Source organism: Montipora capricornis, chromosome 3 (assembly GCF_036669925.1).
Source record: "Montipora capricornis isolate CH-2021 chromosome 3, ASM3666992v2, whole genome shotgun sequence".
In the NCBI taxonomy this organism is placed as follows: Eukaryota; Metazoa; Cnidaria; class Anthozoa; order Scleractinia; family Acroporidae; genus Montipora; species Montipora capricornis.
The window spans coordinates 33788398-33808397 of NC_090885.1; the positions used below are offsets into that span (position 1 = coordinate 33788398).

A 20000-nucleotide genomic window follows, 5' to 3' on the forward strand; every position below is an offset into this window, starting at 1 on the left:
GGCGATTTAGGACACCACGGAAGATTTAGCGCATTCCTTTGGACTTCCACTAAGAATAAATGGAATTAAGAGGACGCGACTTTACTCATAAACTGCTATTGTTTGTTATCGTAATCAGCTTCTATTTTTTTTTAAGTCTAAGTCATTGTTTTACTTGTTCAGTCTTCTGTCAGGATCCCACGACTAGGAGCCAACAACTTCCATACTAAGCCTATGTCAAGGACCGATCTATTTTTAGACTACCTTTCCCTCGGAAAAAGGCCATTCCCGTCCGGTGACGCAATGACGTCAAGTTAGTTTCTGTGATTGGTCATCAGGTTCCCACGGGAGTCTCAATCTAAAAATAAATCGGTCTGTGAAAACGCCCTGACGGGAATATAGGGCAGTTGTCTGCTCCTCGTCATGCGCTCCGGCTTTTGTTTATAACTTGGGTAGCGAGCCAGTCACATCATCTGTTACGAGAGCTGTTACATCACCGTAATTTTACCCCGAGTGTGTGGGCAGAGTTCATTCGTAGGTCATGAGACTTCAGAGTAATCAAAGTGACTAATTGTCACAGACCTTTACAGCTTAAATTTCACAGAGCATTTACAACGTACACTATAAATGTCTAACAATAGCACTCATTTCATTCCAGTTCATTCATAAATTCGTCAAACAACATTAGTAGCAGGTAAGTAACTTTCAGTTATCCACATGGAACCCGCGCCCGCAGTGCGGAAATGGTGCATTTCTGTGTGCAAACGTCATTGTTGTCGATCTACCCTGTCAAAAGGACGCCACCAAAGTCTTTTTTCGCGAAGTTAACAAAAATAAATACATTATCAATACAGTTTTGATGTCTTAGAAAAAGCACAACTGCTGACGTTCGTCAGCAACTTCGTTTTGGCGCCAAAGTTTGTTAACAAAAAAGTTGCCAAAAAACCTTTTAAAGTGGTTTTCTTGCCCTTTAATTTCAAGCAATTGACGTGGCGTCGGATAGCACAGTTTTTTCCCGCTTGCTGAGTTTTGATTGGTCGATTTAAATTTCAGTCGCTCTCGCCAAATGCACGGATCCTATGGGCGGATATATTAAGGAATCGCAATTAGCTTTCGATCCTAATGGGACGTCCCTCGGAATCGAATTCAAGATTACTGCTAGTTGTGAATTTATTCGTGAAAATGAAATGTAAGAAGAGCCAAACATATTTTCGATATTTTCTACAACGAGCCACCCCCACCTCACCCTCCCCCCCCCCCCCCCCCCCCCCCCAAAAAAAAAATTGTGGTCTTGATATGATGGTCATCTTGTTATTGTCTTCCTAAGTTGGGACACTTTCTAACGTTTCTGCATACGCCTAAATTTAGATTTAGAACCTATGTTTCTTTAGTTTCACCCATCCTAGGAAGAAGGAGAGGGGGAGGGGGGGGGGGGGGCTACATGTCGATCTTCTCCATTACACATTAAATTCCCTAATTGTTGTGGTTATTTCTTTCGGAAAATTGCAGGTGCAGTAGCCATCCCAATTGGTCAGACAATTGCTCATGTTGGTTTAGTTGAAGACAGCATTTGCGGAAGTGGCGAGTGGTTTCTGTACAACAACTACTGTTATTTGGTGAGTGACGCCATAAAAGCAAGAAATGAAGCCCAACAATTCTGCAGCGACCATACGGCAGATGATGTGAAAATTACCAGCCAAGAAGAAAACGACTTTGTTCTGGCTCTTGTAAGACAGAAGACACCCTCCATCCAACAAGTTTGGATTGGCCTACAGTATGTGTCTAGCGCTTTCTATTGGTCTGATAACTCAGTTCCAACCTACACAAATTGGGCACCAAATGAACCCAACGGAAATGCTAATGAACCATGCGGCCACATGTGGACCAGACGAAACGATCATTTGCCTGCCAGAGCACCAGGATACTGGAACGACATTCCCTGTAATAAACAGGCAAACTTCCCCAACGGTATAGTCTGCAAAAAGCTTCCTCTCCATCGAACCAGCTACGCTAAACGCCGAGAATTGGCGGATAGGTTATTGTAGCGGACGGAAAACAATGAGGTCATTATCGTTATTATTTTTATTAACTGCACAGTGTTTGTCTCGCACTTTTGAGCATTTTCCTTTGACACCTACTTTTCAAATACACAATAAGGGTCTTTTAGTGTTACTTTAGGCTGAACGAGAAATCTTTAAATCAGTTGAGGAGTGTAAGAAGAGAAGAAAAGACAGCTTTCAAATAAAATAGCCCATGATGGATTCTCTTCCTTCCTTCACAAACTCTGCCCGTCCGTCAAACTCTTCAATCTTAATCAAAAGGTTGCTTTTTCACAAATTACAAAGTAAATTAATGTCAAACTCTTATTCATGTTCAAATAATAAAAGCAACATTTTCGAAATCATAAAATACGATCGACTGATTTTTGCATCTTCAGCATTGGCGACACAGGTCTGTTGCCATTACAGAAGGCATTCTAGCCTAGCTCCGCAATTGGAGTTATGGAACGAAAAGGAACGTGGAGAAAAAAATAGAGAGTCGAGTGAGAGACTGGGGCCCCCTTCCGGTTATAATTCCGTGTCCAAGTACACTTAAGAAAAAATCCCACTAAAATTCCTTATGCAATACAATACTAAACGTAACCTGCCAACACTATCCATTACTACCAGTTACTTTATGCCGTCTCACATGAATAATCGTAACTTAACGTTACTTCCAATCACTAGGTCTTATCCAACGTTGTTAGGCATTACTGACCATTACTGTACTTCGATCTACTTCGTCAGGTTCCTTTTCGCTCCATAACCCCAACTGCGGAGCCTGGTCCCAGGCTAAAGGCATTCTCCTTCATTCCTACATCAAAATATTTCAAAATTTAATCAGTTTCAGTAATTTTCTTCGGAATTATTTCCCTAAACACAGTCCCGTGGCCTTCGCTTATTGAGGTGAAGCTCGTCTTCACCCCTTAAAAAATACTCCAAAGAAGTTGAAATTGAATACTCCATTTGAAATACTCCTATAAACCCAAGCCTATATAAACTTTTCCACTAAAAAAAAAAACACTTTTTACCATTTCGACTCGACTATTCGCGGTTGTTGATGAGCTGTACATGATACATAATCTTAGAGTTGACCTACGAACGAGATAGATAGAGGCATGCAGAAACTGTTTTGCATTCGTATTCAAATTTCTCTTTGAAGACTAGTAACAGTGTTGCATAGTGGGATTATTTGGGAAGACTGTAATCAAGAGACCTGCTTTACGTAAGCTTTACGTGCCACTTATGCATCTATCAACTATCAATGTTAAGCCCGAGGGCGGGGGGGGGGGGGGGGGGACCCCAGCATAAGTGGGGTATTTGACTTTTCAGAAGGATTTTTGGTCAAAATCCCCACCTTGGGGCCCCAAATTTTGGGTCAAATCAGATCAAATATCCCCACCTTGGGGAAGTAATATCGCTGTTCTAAAGGCGCTCGTAATCTTTATTCTTTGACGAAAAGCGAGTCGATCATTATCAACAATCCACACAATCCTCACAAAAGTAAGGTTTACCATCAATTTATATTGAAAATGAGTAGTGAGAAGTAGTGTTTTTGTATAAATTTAAAAACAAGAGCTTACCTCTATTAAAAACAGCTGTCTTTCAGGTTTCAGGGTTTTAATTCAGCCGCGCTACTTCAATTCCAAGATGGCCGGCGCACAAACGAGCACATGGGACGATGTGACTTGGTCCTATTCCTCCACGCAAAAAAAGAAAACGACCCCATCCTGGGACCCAGATTCTTAGTCAAGTTCCCGAGGATGGGGAAGGCAATAGAGGTCAAACGGCCCACATATGCCAGGGTTCCCCCACCTCCCCCCCCCCCGAACTCGGGCTTAACATTCATAGATACATTAAAGAGGAAATATTTACAGTATTTTTTTATTTGGAGTGGACAATTAAGGAAGTTAGTTCGTGGCGACAAAAAAAGGCGAAGATTGAAGAACGAAAACTTGGCTCTAAATATGTATCTTAAACTACCAGGAAGGGAAACGCGGAAACGCTCTGTTGAGTGCCAATGGCGTCTCATTAATTTGGCGAGATCTGAAGGTAAAACGAATCAGTTGGAGAAAAATTGTCCGGTCTGCTTTATTTTTCAGTTAAGAATGATGCTGTAGTTGCAGGTAATCGCACAAAGCGTCTGATCAACAAAACTGTTATTTTCAATGCTTTTTGTGGGAAGGCTTTTATATACTGGACTAAAATGGTGGAGGACAAAAGAACAATTGTTATACTCTAATCACCCTGAAACGATTATAAAATATATTGTAACCAATCCTAATAAACACAAACACAGCATCAGGGGCGGGCATTTCGTTTATTGATACAGGATACAGCGAGCGTTTACGTAAATACCATAAAGAAAATACATCAGTGAAAATACAATAAAGCAAAGTTGAAAGAGATACATTCGAGTGGTTCTTGTTCATAGCCCCGTAGCCTGCGTAGCAGTCGGTATGTTAACGCGAGAGGAAAATTCACGAGCGGCGAATGAGGAGGTCCCTTACCTCCCCTCCCATTCTCCACGCCAAAAATACCGCCAGCTAAGCAGGCTAATAACCCCGTAGGACGTCCATACACTAGGGCATGGACTTTCCGGTGTACGGTGACCTGTCCTTTGTGGTATACCATGCTTGGGAGGGTAAACGCTAGGAGATACTAGCTTCACAAAGCTACACTTAAAAGAAGTTTATGCAAGGATATGATGAGATGACTGAGCTTTAAGAGATAAAAACCGTTAGTTCACATCTAGGAATGCAAATCGATTTGAAAGTATATTTAAGCGTCGCCCTGAATTCCCTTATGAGATGCAATTTTTGCGAATTCAAGGTCGTTTGGAATTTCGATTTGGTCACCTGAAAATGTGCTGTTCAAACCCCTTTTCGTTGCCTGACAGTATGTGACAGTCTCCTGTCAAGAAGGTCTGTCATTGAAACAATCACCATGACGGGAATTATCCATTGTTCCCCTTTGACTTTCTTTCGTTGACAGACTGTATTCACAGAGAGGAACATCACTATAGATAATTTGTCTTTTTGGTCAGTAAATTTCCGCGTACAATGAGTTTACGTTCCCCAGCTATTCTTCACGCGTTCGTGCCTATCTTGGAAAGTCCTTTTAATTCGTTGATCCTTGGTATCGTCTAGCTTGGTTTTCCTCAAAATTAAGCGTTTCAATGACATTTCCTACATAATTATTGCAAGTGAATACGTCACTGATTATAGAAGGACTAGATACACTTTCTGTTCACCGAAAAGACAATTTTTTTGCAGTGAAACTGAAGTGGATAGCTCTCTTTAGACAAGTGTATCACGACTTATGCAAGTACACCAAATCGTTGAAGTTAATTGTTTGGCAGCACCAATATTTTCAAGCTTTCTTTTCCCTCGAAACGTTCATGACAAGCGTCAATATTCTTTTACCGCCGCCTCAGCACTTGAAAACATATACAGTCAACTCTTGTTATAACGGACAGCCGGACACCCTCGGCACCGTTTCCGTAATAGCGAGACTAGACTGCAGTAGCCGGGTGCGATAAAAATGACCCAACTATATTGGTTGATAAGTCACTTATCAACCAATATAGTGTCAGGTGCAGGGTGTACTGCTATGTTCTCTTTAGATTTCCAGTAGTACACATTTACTTTTATCAGAAACCCATAAGGGTTGAAACGTGTAACGGCCCCTTGTGTGCTGGGAAACAAGCTTCTGAATATTCAATTTGCTAAGTACCATATTTGGAACAACAAGAGCGAGGGATTTCCAAATATGGTACTTAGCACTGAAACATTCAACCAATCAGTTCGCACTGAATATTCGGAAACTGTGAACGCGCGTTACACGTTTCATCCCTTATGGGTTTCTGCTTTTATTCATAATGATACAATATAAGTCACAATACTGGTAACCGAGACTCCCGACATACAATAACTGTAACACGAACTGGCTTTAATGTGAAAAGTCTTCATGTCTTCACTTTTCATGCAATTAGTACATTTTAGGTACAATACTGGACGTTATCCTTAAACAATTAGGTTTGCAATGAAGAAGAAATCCGATTCATACAGTTTAGTTTGTGGTGAACTAACTATCCAGTGTACTTTAATTGCTGTGAGCATTCGGTCGCGGTCTTCTCGCTGACTTTATCTACGAGGCTAAAAAACTCGTTTGCGTATATGAACTAGCGATATGTCGCCTGCGCACTCAAGGACTTCTCGGTAGCTATTCAGCTTACTGGATTTGGGATCCCTTAACCGTCGACTCTCGTACATTAGCGTGAACCGCCGGAAAACACTATAAAGCTGAGGCCATCATAGAAGAAAGTGAGCGAGTTGTTGGACATATTCCATTAGGATTTTACAAAATAATTAGGATAATTCGCGTACTCTCGTTGGTCAATAGCTGTGGGAAACACTCCTGTGACATCACACGAATTTTGATTGATTATTTATTGTCAGACGTTCGTTTTGATTGGCTAGTAGGAAATATGAGCGCGTATCAAGAAAATCTCTTTTAATCAAGAATATTTTCTTTCATTTGTTTCCTTCACTTGTCGAATTATTTTTGAGAAGTATTTTCTAAAAGCAATAGAGGACTTTTTTCCCTTGTTTCAATAACCTCATCTAAACACTCGGGGAAGGTGGGAGAATTCTCTACAGTTATGCAAACCCTCCACTGCGTCTCGGGTTTGTATAACTGGGGAGTCTCGAATTCTCCCAACTCCCCCTCGTGTTTAGGTGAGGCTTTGGAAACACGAAAAACGTCCTCTATTGCTTAAATGAATATTTGTGTATCCGGTTTTAAAACGAGTTAATCATAGTGGACAAGCTATCATTTGCGGAAAGAGAGTAAACGGGGAGCAGACATAGGTTTGCAAATATCCGTTCTTTACAAGTTGTTTGGTGAACAGAAATAGGGTATTTAACAAGACTAAACTCATTACGAGCAGTGGAAGGTCCTAGTGCGCCAAAGAAGGAGGACTATCAACCGAGATTACACGAAAGCACAAGTCTACTGCGAAAAACAACTTATAAGCTCTTAAATTAATTAATTGATTATAGTAAATACAGAACAATATGAGTGGAAGTGCTTTGAAAATCTGAACAGACACCTTTTAATGCATTCAGCCGTGTGTCATTTTCTGTGGACATAAATGACAAACAGCCGAACGCAAAGTTGTCATTGACGTGTAAGTTGTCCTCTTTGACGAGAATAGAATAACATGATAAAAATATCTGTTTGGGGAGCGGGAGTTGTTTCCATACATTTCTTTGTAGTTTCGGCCAAGGATTTAACTTCTGTCCGTAATAGCGGAGAGAGTTGACTGTAATCTTTGTTTTCTGGTTACTTTTATGCGCTTGCACTATATTAACTTTTCGCAATATGATCAAATTTAAGTAAAATTTACCAATACAGTATTATTAAACGAAGACAATACCTGGCTGGATACAATTTATTTCTTGCTGTTTCGTTGTGTTTTGAACTCGACGAAAGAGAAGGGAAGCTCAGTCTGTGGTAAGAGCACTCGCGTCCTACCAATGTGGCCCGGGTTCGATTCCCAGACTTGGCGTCACATGTGAGTTGAGTTTGTTGGTTCTCAACTCTGCTCCAAGAGGTATTTATCCTGATACCGCGGTTTTCTTCTCGTCAAAAGCCAACCTACCATTTGATACGAGTTTATTTGATTTATCAGTCTTCATTGCTAATTAGTACCTCCCGCGCTAAATACACTTGGCTTTAATAAAGGTCATCTTCATAACATGAAAAACATCAGGTACCTTCTTCGGCATGGTCTAAGCAGTTCAACCTCAATGTTTTTGTTTTAAGGATTTTTGCGTGATTTAAAATCTTCCCACACTAAAATTTGTTTCATTTCCCGCATGAAGTTAGGTCATAAATTTATTATTCCAATTGAAAAAGGAAAAAATAATTATATGGCGGTCACCGATTTTGTTTCGGGAAAAAAGGCAAGGGAAAAATGCCTTAACTTTCGATAGATGGGTCATCATAACGAGATGTTGCCAATGACGCAATGAGAGATTCTGACTCACATACCGGTAATTTACGGCAAACGGTAATATGAGAATATGAAAGATGCCTTACGCCGCAAATTAAAAAAAAAAGGAATTTGTTCAGTCGATTTTAGGGCATTTCCTGCCTGTTACGCTCAGATATCGAGCTGAAGTGCGGCGTCTGAACTCTGGGCCTAGAAATCTTTCGTGCGGCTTTCACCGTCTGTTTGCCGTTTCACAAACCCGTCGCTAGATCTCCCTATTAACTTTACATTTGCGAGATGTTTATACTCCGTCGAAGAGCACACATTCGCCGTCGATCTTGATTATGCAGAAGTTGCATGAATTTGTTCATCGCGTAACGCAATGCTTTGTTTGAAATGTAACTGAAATTCGGCCACGTAATATCGAACTGCTAAACGGGAGATGCCCTAGAGCCAGTTAAGTTTTCAAATCACTAATTACCCAGTATGTTTTAAGTCCCCATTTCAAAAAAGCTCTTTATATAAAGAGTATCAAAGTACAACAACCCATCTTAGCACAGTTACCTAACAGTAATTGTAATTAGTGGCTCTGTTTGAAACTCAAAAATGTTATCTTATTCGTCAACTCAGAGTTGAGTCCAAGTTGATATTGCCACGAAAGGGTCCAGTTCTAAACTGAGATTAGGCGTTCTTTTCGTCGTAGAGGGTGCGCCCTCTCTAAAGAAAAGGTTAGTCCAGACTAGCCTACTAAGCCACGTTCCTCTTGTGAATCGCTTTGTAATTCCAAAAGTAGATACAATGTAGAAGCCAGACTTTTTATAGAAATTTCTGACACCCTCGGTGTTGAAAGAAATCTGGTTGGTTCGCTATCTCTAAAGAGTGAATAATCCGTGATCCAAACAAAAGCCGAATGGCCGCGTTTCGACAACGTTTCTGTATTCTTAAAATGCTAGTCCACAAGATGTAAGGGATGGCTACAAGATTTATCCTGAGTTTGTCAAAGGTAAGAGAAGAAGCCAGTGTTTTGCAGTTTGTTTGTTCACATTAATCATAGCCAAGAGTATAACAATCTTCAGGGGCACCCAAGGTAAATTTTCGGAAAATATCTGTTCGGAAGACAATTTGAGATCTAGAATTTTCGTAACACTTGTTGTAAAATGTCTTGCTTGCCTGCCTTTCCTAGGTTTTCCGAACATCTGAAAAATTGTAAAATTTCCCAATTTTAACGGATTTTTACCCTAAAAATGGTCACCTAGAATTTTCGGGAGTCTTTTTTTCTGGCTGAAATTTTCGAAAAGGTAAGTTTTGATCCCTATATTTTTCGGATCACTGGACTTTCAGCTAGGAAATCCGAACAGATGAAAAATTTTTAGGGAATAAATATTCCTATCTCTACGGTTTAAAGACTAAAATACGTTTAACAATGCTACGTTTAAGTGATTTCGAACTATGTTCCCGTTGGGTGCCCCTGAATCTTCACAATTTAATGATTATGATTTTGAATAATTTCTATTTTAGCGTTAAGGCTAGGGGGTCTCGCTGAAATCGAGAAAATTACAAATAAACAATTACACAAATGTTTCAAAAAGTTCTTCACGGCTGCAAGGAAACGCGGCGGCTTTTTCAACACAGCGTGCTTTGAATCACTTGAACGACGTTTCCTTCGTATGAATCGAAATGTCTGTCAAATTGGCCCTTCATTCTTCATGTCCGGCTTTCTTCGGTGCTAAAACAACTATTCTTTCCAGTCTAGATGAATAGGAGCAGAATATGGACTTTTATTTCAAAGAATACTTGTTCATTTTATAAAGCTAGACTGTACCGATTCGGGGTGTGAAGAGGAATAATGGAATAAGAATAACGGAAATTTTGTGGGGCCGAATAATGGAATAACGAAAATTTTCGAGCAGGAATAAAGGAATAATGAACACTGATTATTCTTCTTCACCCCCCGGATCTTGTAAAATCTCTCGGTGGCGGAAGTAAAAACATTTTCTTATTGACAACAATGCCACCTCATGAGGCCTTGAAATGTTTACATCTACCTTTTGTTCTTGTTCTAACTCGTTTTCTGAGACTCCGTACGATGTTATCAGCACTCTTCGCCGAGACTTGGTTACTCCTTAGCAGCCTTTGCCGAACATACAAGTTTCCTGAGACCAGCGACTAATACAGCAGTCGAAAATGAAAGCATTGTCCATTCTTCTTCTTCTTGCTGTCGTTAAATCACGTATAGCAGGTACAGTTTTCATCAATATATACTTCGCTGACTTATCATTGGCAATCTACTAACGCGGTGAAAGTGTTTTGCATTGAAAAAGAAACCTTAAATTTAATTGGGAATTTAGTGGTAAATCTCTTTGTTTTATGCGCGAAGAACTCACTCTGCAATTTAACAAAAATATGGCAAACACCAAAAAATTTGTGTTTATGAAGGATCATAGATCTCATTGTACTTATATAGACAAGCTTCATTTCTCCACCATTGCCCGAAACACGAAGACGTATAAATCAGTCTCAAATTGTTCTGATTTACGAAGGAAGAGGCGCCAAAGGAATGATTTCTATGAAAATCTTTTCGCACAGACTGACCCAACTATGATTCTCCACCAATGAACTTTATTTGTTTTAGTGGTTGAATTAAGCGCTGACAAACTAATGGGGGACAACTTCAAATCAACACATCAAATCATGCGAGGCTTCAAAACTAGCGAAAACTCGCCCAAACTACCCCAAAGACTTCTTCCAGTGTAATTCTACGTTTGAGTCCAATATTTTTGATCCAGTGATTTTTAAAACTGGTTGAAATGTCTGGCTCACATGCCTCGCACTTTAGGGTCTTTGTACATAGCAAACTAACCCTTTTGATTTTGATTTTCAACAATACATTTTGCTAGGACTCAAAATCAGCTGGTAAATTCGGCGACAGAGATTTGTAAGTTTTTTGATACTTCGATTTTTAACCTAAAGTATCAATTGACGAGAAACTCTCAGGATGATTTCTTAATACACTCAGGTATTCACTAAAATCTCTAACAGATGTGTAAAGAACACGTCATTGGGCACTGAAATACGCAATTTTTTGCCTTCCGGTTCCTTCACTTTCAACAAGGGTTTCTAGAATATGTTTTAGTTAACCAACAGAGCTATTGAAACCGCACAGGGTTACATTTATTTCCATTATTTTCCAGTCTCATATTAAGTCCTACAGTAGTTATAGGACAATTTAAGCTGCATTTCAAGTCCTAATCGCCACTGCATTGTTTTATTGCATTGTGCCTTTTTCCACAGCTAGCTACGATGCAAAACTGTTCAAACAAACATTTGGTAAGGCATTTTTATGTACTAGTGCTAACATGTAACAAATGTATATTAACGTACTGATAAATTCATGTAAAAATTCACACCTGCGCCTTTTTTCCTCTCTCCCATGTTTCCTTCTCGTTGAAGGAAAAACGTAAGAAAATCGGAATTCTGCAGCGTTGTGGGGCTAACCTGTCTTTTTTTTTTAACCAAACATTTATTTCCCAGGTGCACAATGTCCCAGTTCCTGGGAGCGGTTTGGAAGATACTGTTATCTTGTCAGTGGATGTATCCTGACATGGGACCAAGCAAGATCATACTGCACAGCACGAGGCGGAGACTTGGTTAAAATCAACAGCGCAAGAGAGAATGAGTTCGTCCTAAACCTGGTCCAACAGCGTCAGCCATCGTTACGACAGATTTGGATCAACCTCAAATGGGACTCGAGCGTCAAACAGTTCCTGTGGAACGATCACTCTATTCCAGTCTACACGAACTGGGCTGCACATGAACCAAATGGAAAGGCCAGTGAACCGTGTGGAAACATTTGGATTGGGCACCAAGGCTCCTTGAATTCGGCATCAGGGTCTTGGAATGACCTTCCCTGTGGCAAAAGCCAAAGCTTTCCCTGTGGGCTTGTGTGCAAAAGGCTTCCCTAAGTGAAAGTCAGCCTCAATCACGATCAAAGCCGAAATACATGCATGCAGCGCAAATTAAAACTGCAAATTATACTAGACTAAACATTGGATTGTAGAAGTTTATAGGAAACTTCAAACTGTTGCTAACTGAAACAATGATCTGAAACGCAAAAACATCGGCTTGACAATAAAGCATTGATCGTGTAAACTCGCGTGATTGTATTCTTGTGATTACCCTAACTTCCCAACCGCGAGAAAGCCGCGGTAAATCTGCCATCGCCAAAAAATGTTTTTTTGCTCAAAAAATATTTAAAGTTAGGGGGAAAAAATACATCATTTTAAAGCTAAGAAAATAAGCTTTCCAACAGCATATAACTTATTTACAGACAACTGAAACCTTTTATAAAAGCGAATTTTGAACGAAAAAATTCAAGAAAAATAATACAAAAAATAGTCGATCGATCGAGAATGAAATATTTACGACATGAAAACAAAATTATTCTTGAACCGTGAATATAGAATATAAAAAGTTACGATCGGCGACAAACATTTTGGGAGATTTTTGCTACGTTCAAGTAAATTGCAAAATCGAAAGTGACATGGCCGGAATTCAGCGGGCGCCGTGATTAAGTTACCGCGGCATGTTTACTCGCCAAACAGTGAAGCATCCGTGTCAAATGATGGCAAGATACCGGGTTTTTGTAAGTTTCTTTTTCTGTCAAGTGTTATAAAGTTTGACAATGAAATGAGCGAAGTCGAAACAAAGATCCCAATCGCCCAACTCTTGTTTATGCAAAGTCAATATTTACTCTCCATGACGCGTACGACGTCACCAGGTAATTCCATCATTTTGGAAATAGCAGCTACTTTATTATTCATCTGCGTCACAAGTTTTCACTGATTTTGGGGCTCATTTTGTTGAAACTCAAGCACGCTTCCAACAGGCCTGTGAACCCTTCGTGCTTACAGAGCAATACTAAAAAACTTCTCCCATATCACATTTCAACCTTAAGCTCGAAAATTCAATACACAACATGATATTATAATTCAAAAAGGCAGAAAATACCACAGAATCCTTTTCGTCTCGACGGGCGATAGATTGTTGTCGAAGTCCAGTACTCGTCGCTTTTGAGATTCCTGCCCAGTTTATCCGACTGACTTTCCATTATTGAGCTTTATAAGGGTATACTTTGTTTAAGGATCCACTAAAACGCCATTCGCGTTACATGACTTTCGACGCCATTGCAGGCTAAGTTAATGATTCTACTGTGTCCACCAGAGAAATCTACGCAGTTCCACTACCCTCTCGATCCTAAGAAAATACACGCAGAAGGCTCTATGCACAAAGACACCACTTACCAGGGGAGTGACAGGCAAGACTTTTGCCGACACGGAAAAAAAAAATAAAAAATAAAAAATAAAACAAACAAACTAAACACAGACCTCGACTGGTTTGCCATGGGCAACCCAGTAATAATTAACATCTGTTTTCCAAAAACCACCCAAATAACCGATTTTTCGACGGAAAATTCATCCCAGAGGATAAAACTATTCACGGGACATGTAATAAAGGAGGACCATGTGCTCCAGACATGCAATTGTATCGCTAAATAATTAATCTTACCTTTTCAGCGATTTTAACGCTTGAAATCCCATCCAATGAACCACAAATCCTTTTCTTTATCTATTCCGAAGCATGTAGTGTAATTTTTTGGCTGAAAAACTTTAGAAAAACCGCTTCGCGAGAGCTCGGCGATCGATTGAAAATTTGGTCATCGCATCGGCTCAAATTGCCTGAATTAGAATGACCGTCATGTAGGCGTCATGAAAGCCGAGATTTTTCAGGGAAACTGGGGCTATATCTCCCCAGTAAACACGCCAAATTTCAGCCCATTCTCGTCCCCATCGCCCTTTTCGTTTCTCTTAGTCGGCGGGACCTTGGCACGAGAAAACGAAGGGCTTTCGAGTCCTAGATTCTTGGACTTCCGGTCTACATGTATGCAGTCGTGATGTTTCTATACACTGTCTGTGACTGTCATGGCGGTTGTCCAGGCAGGATTCGAGGAATCCTTGTGTCGGCCCTTAAGGGGTCTCAATATGGAAAATGTTTCCCTACATGTACAACAGAAAGAGGCGATAAGGAACATTGTTTTTTTAAGGAAAGACACTTTAATTATTTTACCGACAGGCTTTGGCAAGTCATTGATTTTTCAGTTGTTGCCCTTTGTTTTTGACTCGTGGCTTGGAGCAAAGAAATCTTTTATTTTGGTTGTTTCTCCTTTAAACGCCTTGATGAGAGATCAAACAGTCAAGCTGAACGATATGCAAGTTAGAAGTTTAGTGGCTCCGAATACTGAGTTGTTAAGTGATGTTGAAATTAACGAAATCAAGCAATCGAAGTATAGTAATTTATGGCCACGCGGAGATATTTCTTGGAAAATTGCGTAAGTTATTGGATTGCGAAGAAGTGTGACGCCACATGTGAGCTATCGTGATTGATGAAGCACATCTTATTGTAGAGTGGCAAGTATTTAACTCTTGCCTTTATTTCTTTCTAGTTACTTCGGTATAATCTATTGTAAGGCTTTGCTTAAGGTTTATCTTCATTTTAGTCTTGCCCCACCCTCAATTTTGTGGTGAAATTTGTGAAAAAGTTACACATTATTAAAGTAAAGGGGGACAATGTTTGTGTTATCATCATTTTTGTTTTATCACATTCAGATCATCGCAATCATGCAGAATTTTCATGTACCGATCAAAACCGTAAAATTAGCCTACACCATATGATCCTCAAGAAAATACTAATGCAAAACGTGAAAATCCAATAGGCCACTTTCAAAAATAACATAATACTCTTTGTTTGCCCTCAAAAATTTTGCGTAAGTCTTGTTTTTATTTTCTCTTGGGACCTTTGTGAGTCCCAAGAGAGACTGGAAACATTATGCTTATGGAGGGCAAACAAAGAGTATTTTGGTAATTTTGATGGTGGCCTATTGGCTGAGCAACATGTACCTGTAGTGGTAGTGGTAGTGGTAGTAGCAGTAGTAGTAGTAGTAAAACTTCATTTCAATTTGGTATATTCCATTCAGGTGTAATCTGCTATCATTGCTCACAATCTATTGTTATAATCATTCTTACAAAACATTGTTTTTCATTTTACTTGCATTTTATTTCTAGGTAGAGTTTTCGGCCTGCATATGCCCAACTAGGTATGCTAGGTGCCATATTTCCAAAGGTGCCTGTAGTCGCACTAACTGCAGTTATACATTTATTTAACTTACTGATATAATAAATTATTTTGATTTTAAAAAGTATCCATAAGGCCCACCTCCCTGACCTCATGGAATTTCCAGTTTAGCTTCATCCTTTCCATTAATCAAAGTGCCACTGTCGTTACTCGTGGATATGAAAGTTACCGCGATTGTTTAAAATTGGCAGGCTGAAGTTTTCTTTATGCATTATCATTGATAGTTGGATAATTGTGTAACAGCACGGTGGGCTCTCATATACAACTAGATACCCAAAATAATGCATGTATGTGAGGTAATCCCCTTTGCTGCAATTCAACCCTGTGAAATAAGTATACCATTTCTCCAATAGGGATACGATTACTCGTTAACACATCCTCTATAAAGAGCTGGACCATGTGTTCAAAGTTCGTTGCACAGATGACAGAGTAATTTAGCATAAGGTCTGATTTTTGTTGCCAGGTCATATTGTTAATGTCATCAGGGTTAGCAAGTAGAGCAGATCCATTCAGTAATGTTAACACTTTTTGTGCCAGTTATACATTCCTCCAACAAACCTTGCGAATATTTTTCACTATATTTGATACTGTTACACTTAGAAACAGATGATCTGAACCATGAATGATCACAGCAAGTGCATACATATTCAGGGCCATGTGTTATCTTATCACGAAAAAGACTGAATCACTTTTGACATGGAATGTCTAAATTATAGAGTCTTGACTTGACAAATTTCAGTTTGGTTTAGCCTTAAGCTCTGCATAGCTTTTCTTAAATGGTTTTATGCTTTTCTGATATGTATGTCTCTGATATGTTCTGGATTGCTTGGATTTGATGGATTTGGATCAGTTTGATTTGTTCAAGTTGTATTCATGTGGATTTGATGACTCATAGCTTGCAGAACTTCGTGATAGCTTTGATAAACATAGGTATACTTTGATAGCTTCGGTGTTACTCTCCAAATGGCAGTCACCTTCCAAATGGAATATATTTCTTCCCCGTGAGCTTAGGGGATGAACAGCACTGTCTTCTCACATTGTGTCTGTCGATTCCATTTCTACACGCGTACGTATTAAAGTCTTCACGTTGGTCAGTGAAAGGCGGTGCACAACTAATTGCATCAATCTGTACTTGTTCAGAATATTTTGCTTCACCTTCGAAGAAAGCCATTTCTTTAATTCTTCCGTTTCCTGCTTCTAAATGCAGCGGAAGGTGCTCAAACACTTAAGTATAAAAGCGGATACAGCAATGGCGGCGCACAACCACGCGAACAGGAAGTCATAGCTTTCTAAGCTGTGTTGTGATTATCCATCCTGATTGGTGATTGGCTTATTAGATCGAACTTCCGGTTACGCAGGAGTGACACATTTGCATAAAGAACCTCACCAAAACTCGTGGATATATCCATGAGTAAAAACTGGAATATTTTGATATGCCCTACCCCTTGAAATTAAATAATTGTTTTTTCTTTACATATTGTGAGGATGAGAATAAGTAATTGACATTTAAATTGTAACAGTAAGTGAAATGTTGTTAGTAATCTAAGTTGTAGTTAGCTATAAACCTTGTAAATATTAAAGGTAGTGTCATAGTGTGATAATAAACAATGTACATTGTATAACCAAACAAATAATGTAAGTTTAAGGATTAGAGTGTTGAGTTTTTCCCCCTTAGAATTTCCAGTGGCCTTCAATCCCCGGTGTGCAGGGATATGTTCTGTTACCAAACATTATGAAATAGGTTGTGCTCTATGCAGCTGTGCCATCTTTTTTTGAAATGTATAACTTTTTTAATGCTTTACTGCTTATTTAAAGTGGTGGATCTAGGGATGATGTTCCTCCCTCTTGCTGTTATGGACAAGAAAATTTCCATGTTTTCATGCATTCAACATTTGAGCCTGTCTGGATCCACCACTGGCATACCAGACATCCTTATCAATAGTAAAGGAAAATAGAAGAGAACATTATATAGGAATAAGTACAGCCATAGCCTTCATGTATGTATGTATGTAAATTGAAGGGAAGTTTTTATTCCATTCTTACATTCACTAAGTGTTTTCCAAGGTGTAATAAAACAGGTTTTACTTTGAAAGATTGCCATATCTTTTTTTGGCCATGCTACCAGTTGACCTATCCGTAGTTTATTTTGGACGCTGTTTGTGTTCATCACAGCTGTGACTTGAACTGCAGCTTCTGCCCTCACAGAGTCATCATCAACAATCTTACCAGCAGCAACAAGAAGACACTGTGTTACTAACTCCTGGCTCTGCTTTAATAGCAGAACTGTACCTTAAATCAAATGCAGAATAATCATCAGTACATGGTTTAATAATATTGTTAAATATTACAGGCCAATAATATGTAGCACTTAAATTGTTAAGAAATCCTTTTCTCTAGTGGCTCTCCTTGAAAAAAGGGCCACCAATAATACTATTATAATAACCCATAACAGTGGACTTGTGAAGGATTTTACAGTGTGATATATAAATATCAACAATTTTAGTATTTGAGGGGTTATGCAAGCAACCCCTTTGGTATTTGTTTCCGGGCTTGAGTCCTGTTTAATGAAAAAATATTTCCCTTTGCTGTCATGAACAGCAGTAAAGTTTTAATAACTTATTACCTGGCCTGTACAGATTTTGACTTGTTTGTGACTGCATGTGGTTGGAAACCTGTTCTGACTCTACACGCTGGGCTTCCTCCATCTCCCACAATCCTTTCACATCTGGAACTACCAATGCATACTTGTCAAAAAAGTTGCCAATGCACCCCTCAAGGAATTCATGTTTCTCTTGTACAGTTGCAGATTGTGGTGGTATTTCCAGATTTAATGGCCTTGATTCAAGGTTTTCCATTCCAGCCCATGCCATGAAGGCTTCGCAAATGTGTGTACGTGTTACCTGAAGCATAAGGGCCTCCGCACCAGCATAGTTTTTCTTCACTTGTGGGGGAACATTTGTCCGTCCGAACCTTTGTCTGAAATAGAAGAGGGTGCCCATGTCACGTGAAGACTGTGTCTTGTTCAACTTTTCCCAGGTGAACTGAAGGGAAGAGAAAAACAATGGTTCAAAGTTGAGGGACAAACACTTCAGTGAATTCAGCATGTTTGACAACAGAATGAATAATTATTATAATTATAATATGCATTTTACTTGAGAAACTATTACAATTTATTGTCACTAATAATTCAGATGGTCAGGAAATACTGAATTATATTGCAGTACAATGAATTCGGTGAGATATAGCAGTTATAATTAAGAATACAGTATTATAAGTCGAAAGTCAATAGAATTTCACGCACCTGGTATTTTCGTAAGCCGCTTTGTCTCATGTTGTCGGCTTGAATAGACCGGTCGGCAGGACTCTCGGACACTTGAATCTTAGTTGCATCATGTCTTTCTTTATCACCTTGCAAAAATTCTGGAAGGCGCCGTGGTGCAGTAGTGATATTCTTGGGAGCAATAGGTCTAAACTGAGGGGGATTTTTGCCGTGATGTTGATCGCCCTCCACAAAAAGACCAAAAAGGCACATCCGAGCACTGTGAACACTTTCGATATTTTCGCGGTTCAAGCTAGTCTTTTTCGCCTGTTGACTCGAAGAAGGTGATTCTCCAACCTGTTGCGAGCCACGGACTCGCTTCATACGAGTCTCTCCAATCAACAATTCCTGTGCAGAAAGTGTTGCCAGTGACAAAGCGCGGAATTCTATAATATTCTTCACCTTCCTGAAGCACGGTTGGCAGAGTTTTTTCGGCAAACCATCGTCATACTTAATTTCTTTTCCGGTAAAAACTGAAGCATGAACATTTTCACTTCCGCTCAGTATCTCTTTGTTTTCCATTAGCCAATCAAAAAATTCGAAAATCCCATGTCTCCAGAGCCCTTCGTTTTCTCGTGCCAAGGCCCGGCCGACTAAGAGAAACGAAAAGGGCGATGGGGACGAGAATGAATTTCTGCGCGATCGAAGAAAATGGCGGCGTTCTACGAATCCTACAAGACCTACAAGATCGACTCCCGAGGGAGTCATTTTTGGTGAGGACTAGGGGAAAGTGAGTCAATCCTGTGATAAAGCAAGAGGTTTCAGTTGACTGGTCAATGTTGAGCCTTAATGTTTTCTCGATGGTTAGAACTCGTTCACACAGTTGACACTGGGAACGCAAAACAAAAAATGAAATAAAATCTACTTCCACCTTTGAGTGAAGAAAAAAGAATACTCACAGATGTGAGCGTACTGAACCTACCTAACTCGTCCTAAATGGCAATAGTGACAAGTGTAACTTGGCAAGCTCCTAAGAAAATTCCAGCTTATCGAATAATGAATGATACACGTCATTAAGACGTAAAAGTGCTAAGAGCCAACCGTTATCTTTATGAGCGCATGGACCCAAAGACCTAAAGGGGAGCGCTGTCCTGTCACTTCATCCAATACATAACACGGCGGTCCTCGGTGCAATGTTCCTTACTTTAAGTGATGACTTTGTCTCGCCCCATTTTTCTCGCACTCTGGAGGCTCTTCCGCCAACATACTTGTGCTCGATACAATAAGGTTGAGTTCCACTACATTATGTAATTGAGTTCTGACCTTGCTTGAGCGACACGGTACACCAGCTTGACATTTGAAATTCGATTTCAAACAAATATAACGTTTCAAAAACAAGCAAGACAATAGCAAAGCATTGTAAATTGTTTGAACGATCATACTTCGGGATCGAATGAGACGCACACAAAAAATAAAAAGTCCAGACCGTAGTCAACAATCAGTACCACTTCTTAACAGTTTTTACTGAATTTTCAGT

At 39.6% G+C, this 20000-nt stretch overlaps 3 protein-coding genes across 6 annotated transcripts in view; 1 reads left to right on the top strand and 2 right to left on the bottom strand.

The window, feature by feature from the left end:
* Positions 1-2820, bottom strand: part of LOC138040123 (aldehyde dehydrogenase family 16 member A1-like) — a 15920-nt gene extending 13100 nt beyond the window's left edge. Inside the window, exon 1 of the mRNA XM_068885906.1 lies at positions 2737-2820. Within this exon, the coding sequence (XP_068742007.1) occupies positions 2737-2820 (84 nt within the window). The remainder of the gene's footprint in view (positions 1-2736) is intronic.
* Positions 2821-9881: 7061 nt separating this feature from the next.
* LOC138042970 (snaclec coagulation factor IX-binding protein subunit A-like) overlaps positions 9882-20000 on the top strand; it is a 68671-nt gene continuing 58552 nt past the window's right edge. Inside the window, exons 1-3 of one of the 4 annotated variants that reach the window (XM_068889059.1) lie at positions 10098-10255; positions 11308-11343; positions 11548-12168. In XM_068889059.1, the coding sequence (XP_068745160.1) occupies positions 10201-10255; positions 11308-11343; positions 11548-11978 (522 nt within the window). In that variant the 5' untranslated portion in view covers positions 10098-10200 and the 3' untranslated portion in view covers positions 11979-12168. Of the gene's footprint in view, positions 10256-11307; positions 11344-11547; positions 12169-20000 lie in introns of those variants that run through there. The other 3 variants (XM_068889063.1, XM_068889065.1, XM_068889064.1) reach the window with 3 other exon arrangements.
* Positions 17778-19045, bottom strand: LOC138041774 (uncharacterized). Its single transcript, XM_068887484.1, has 2 exons — positions 18506-19045; positions 17778-18245 (listed from the first exon to the last, which is right to left on the bottom strand). Exons 1-2 carry the CDS (start codon positions 19043-19045, stop codon positions 17793-17795), a joined length of 993 nt encoding a protein of 330 aa, XP_068743585.1. The 3' UTR covers positions 17778-17792.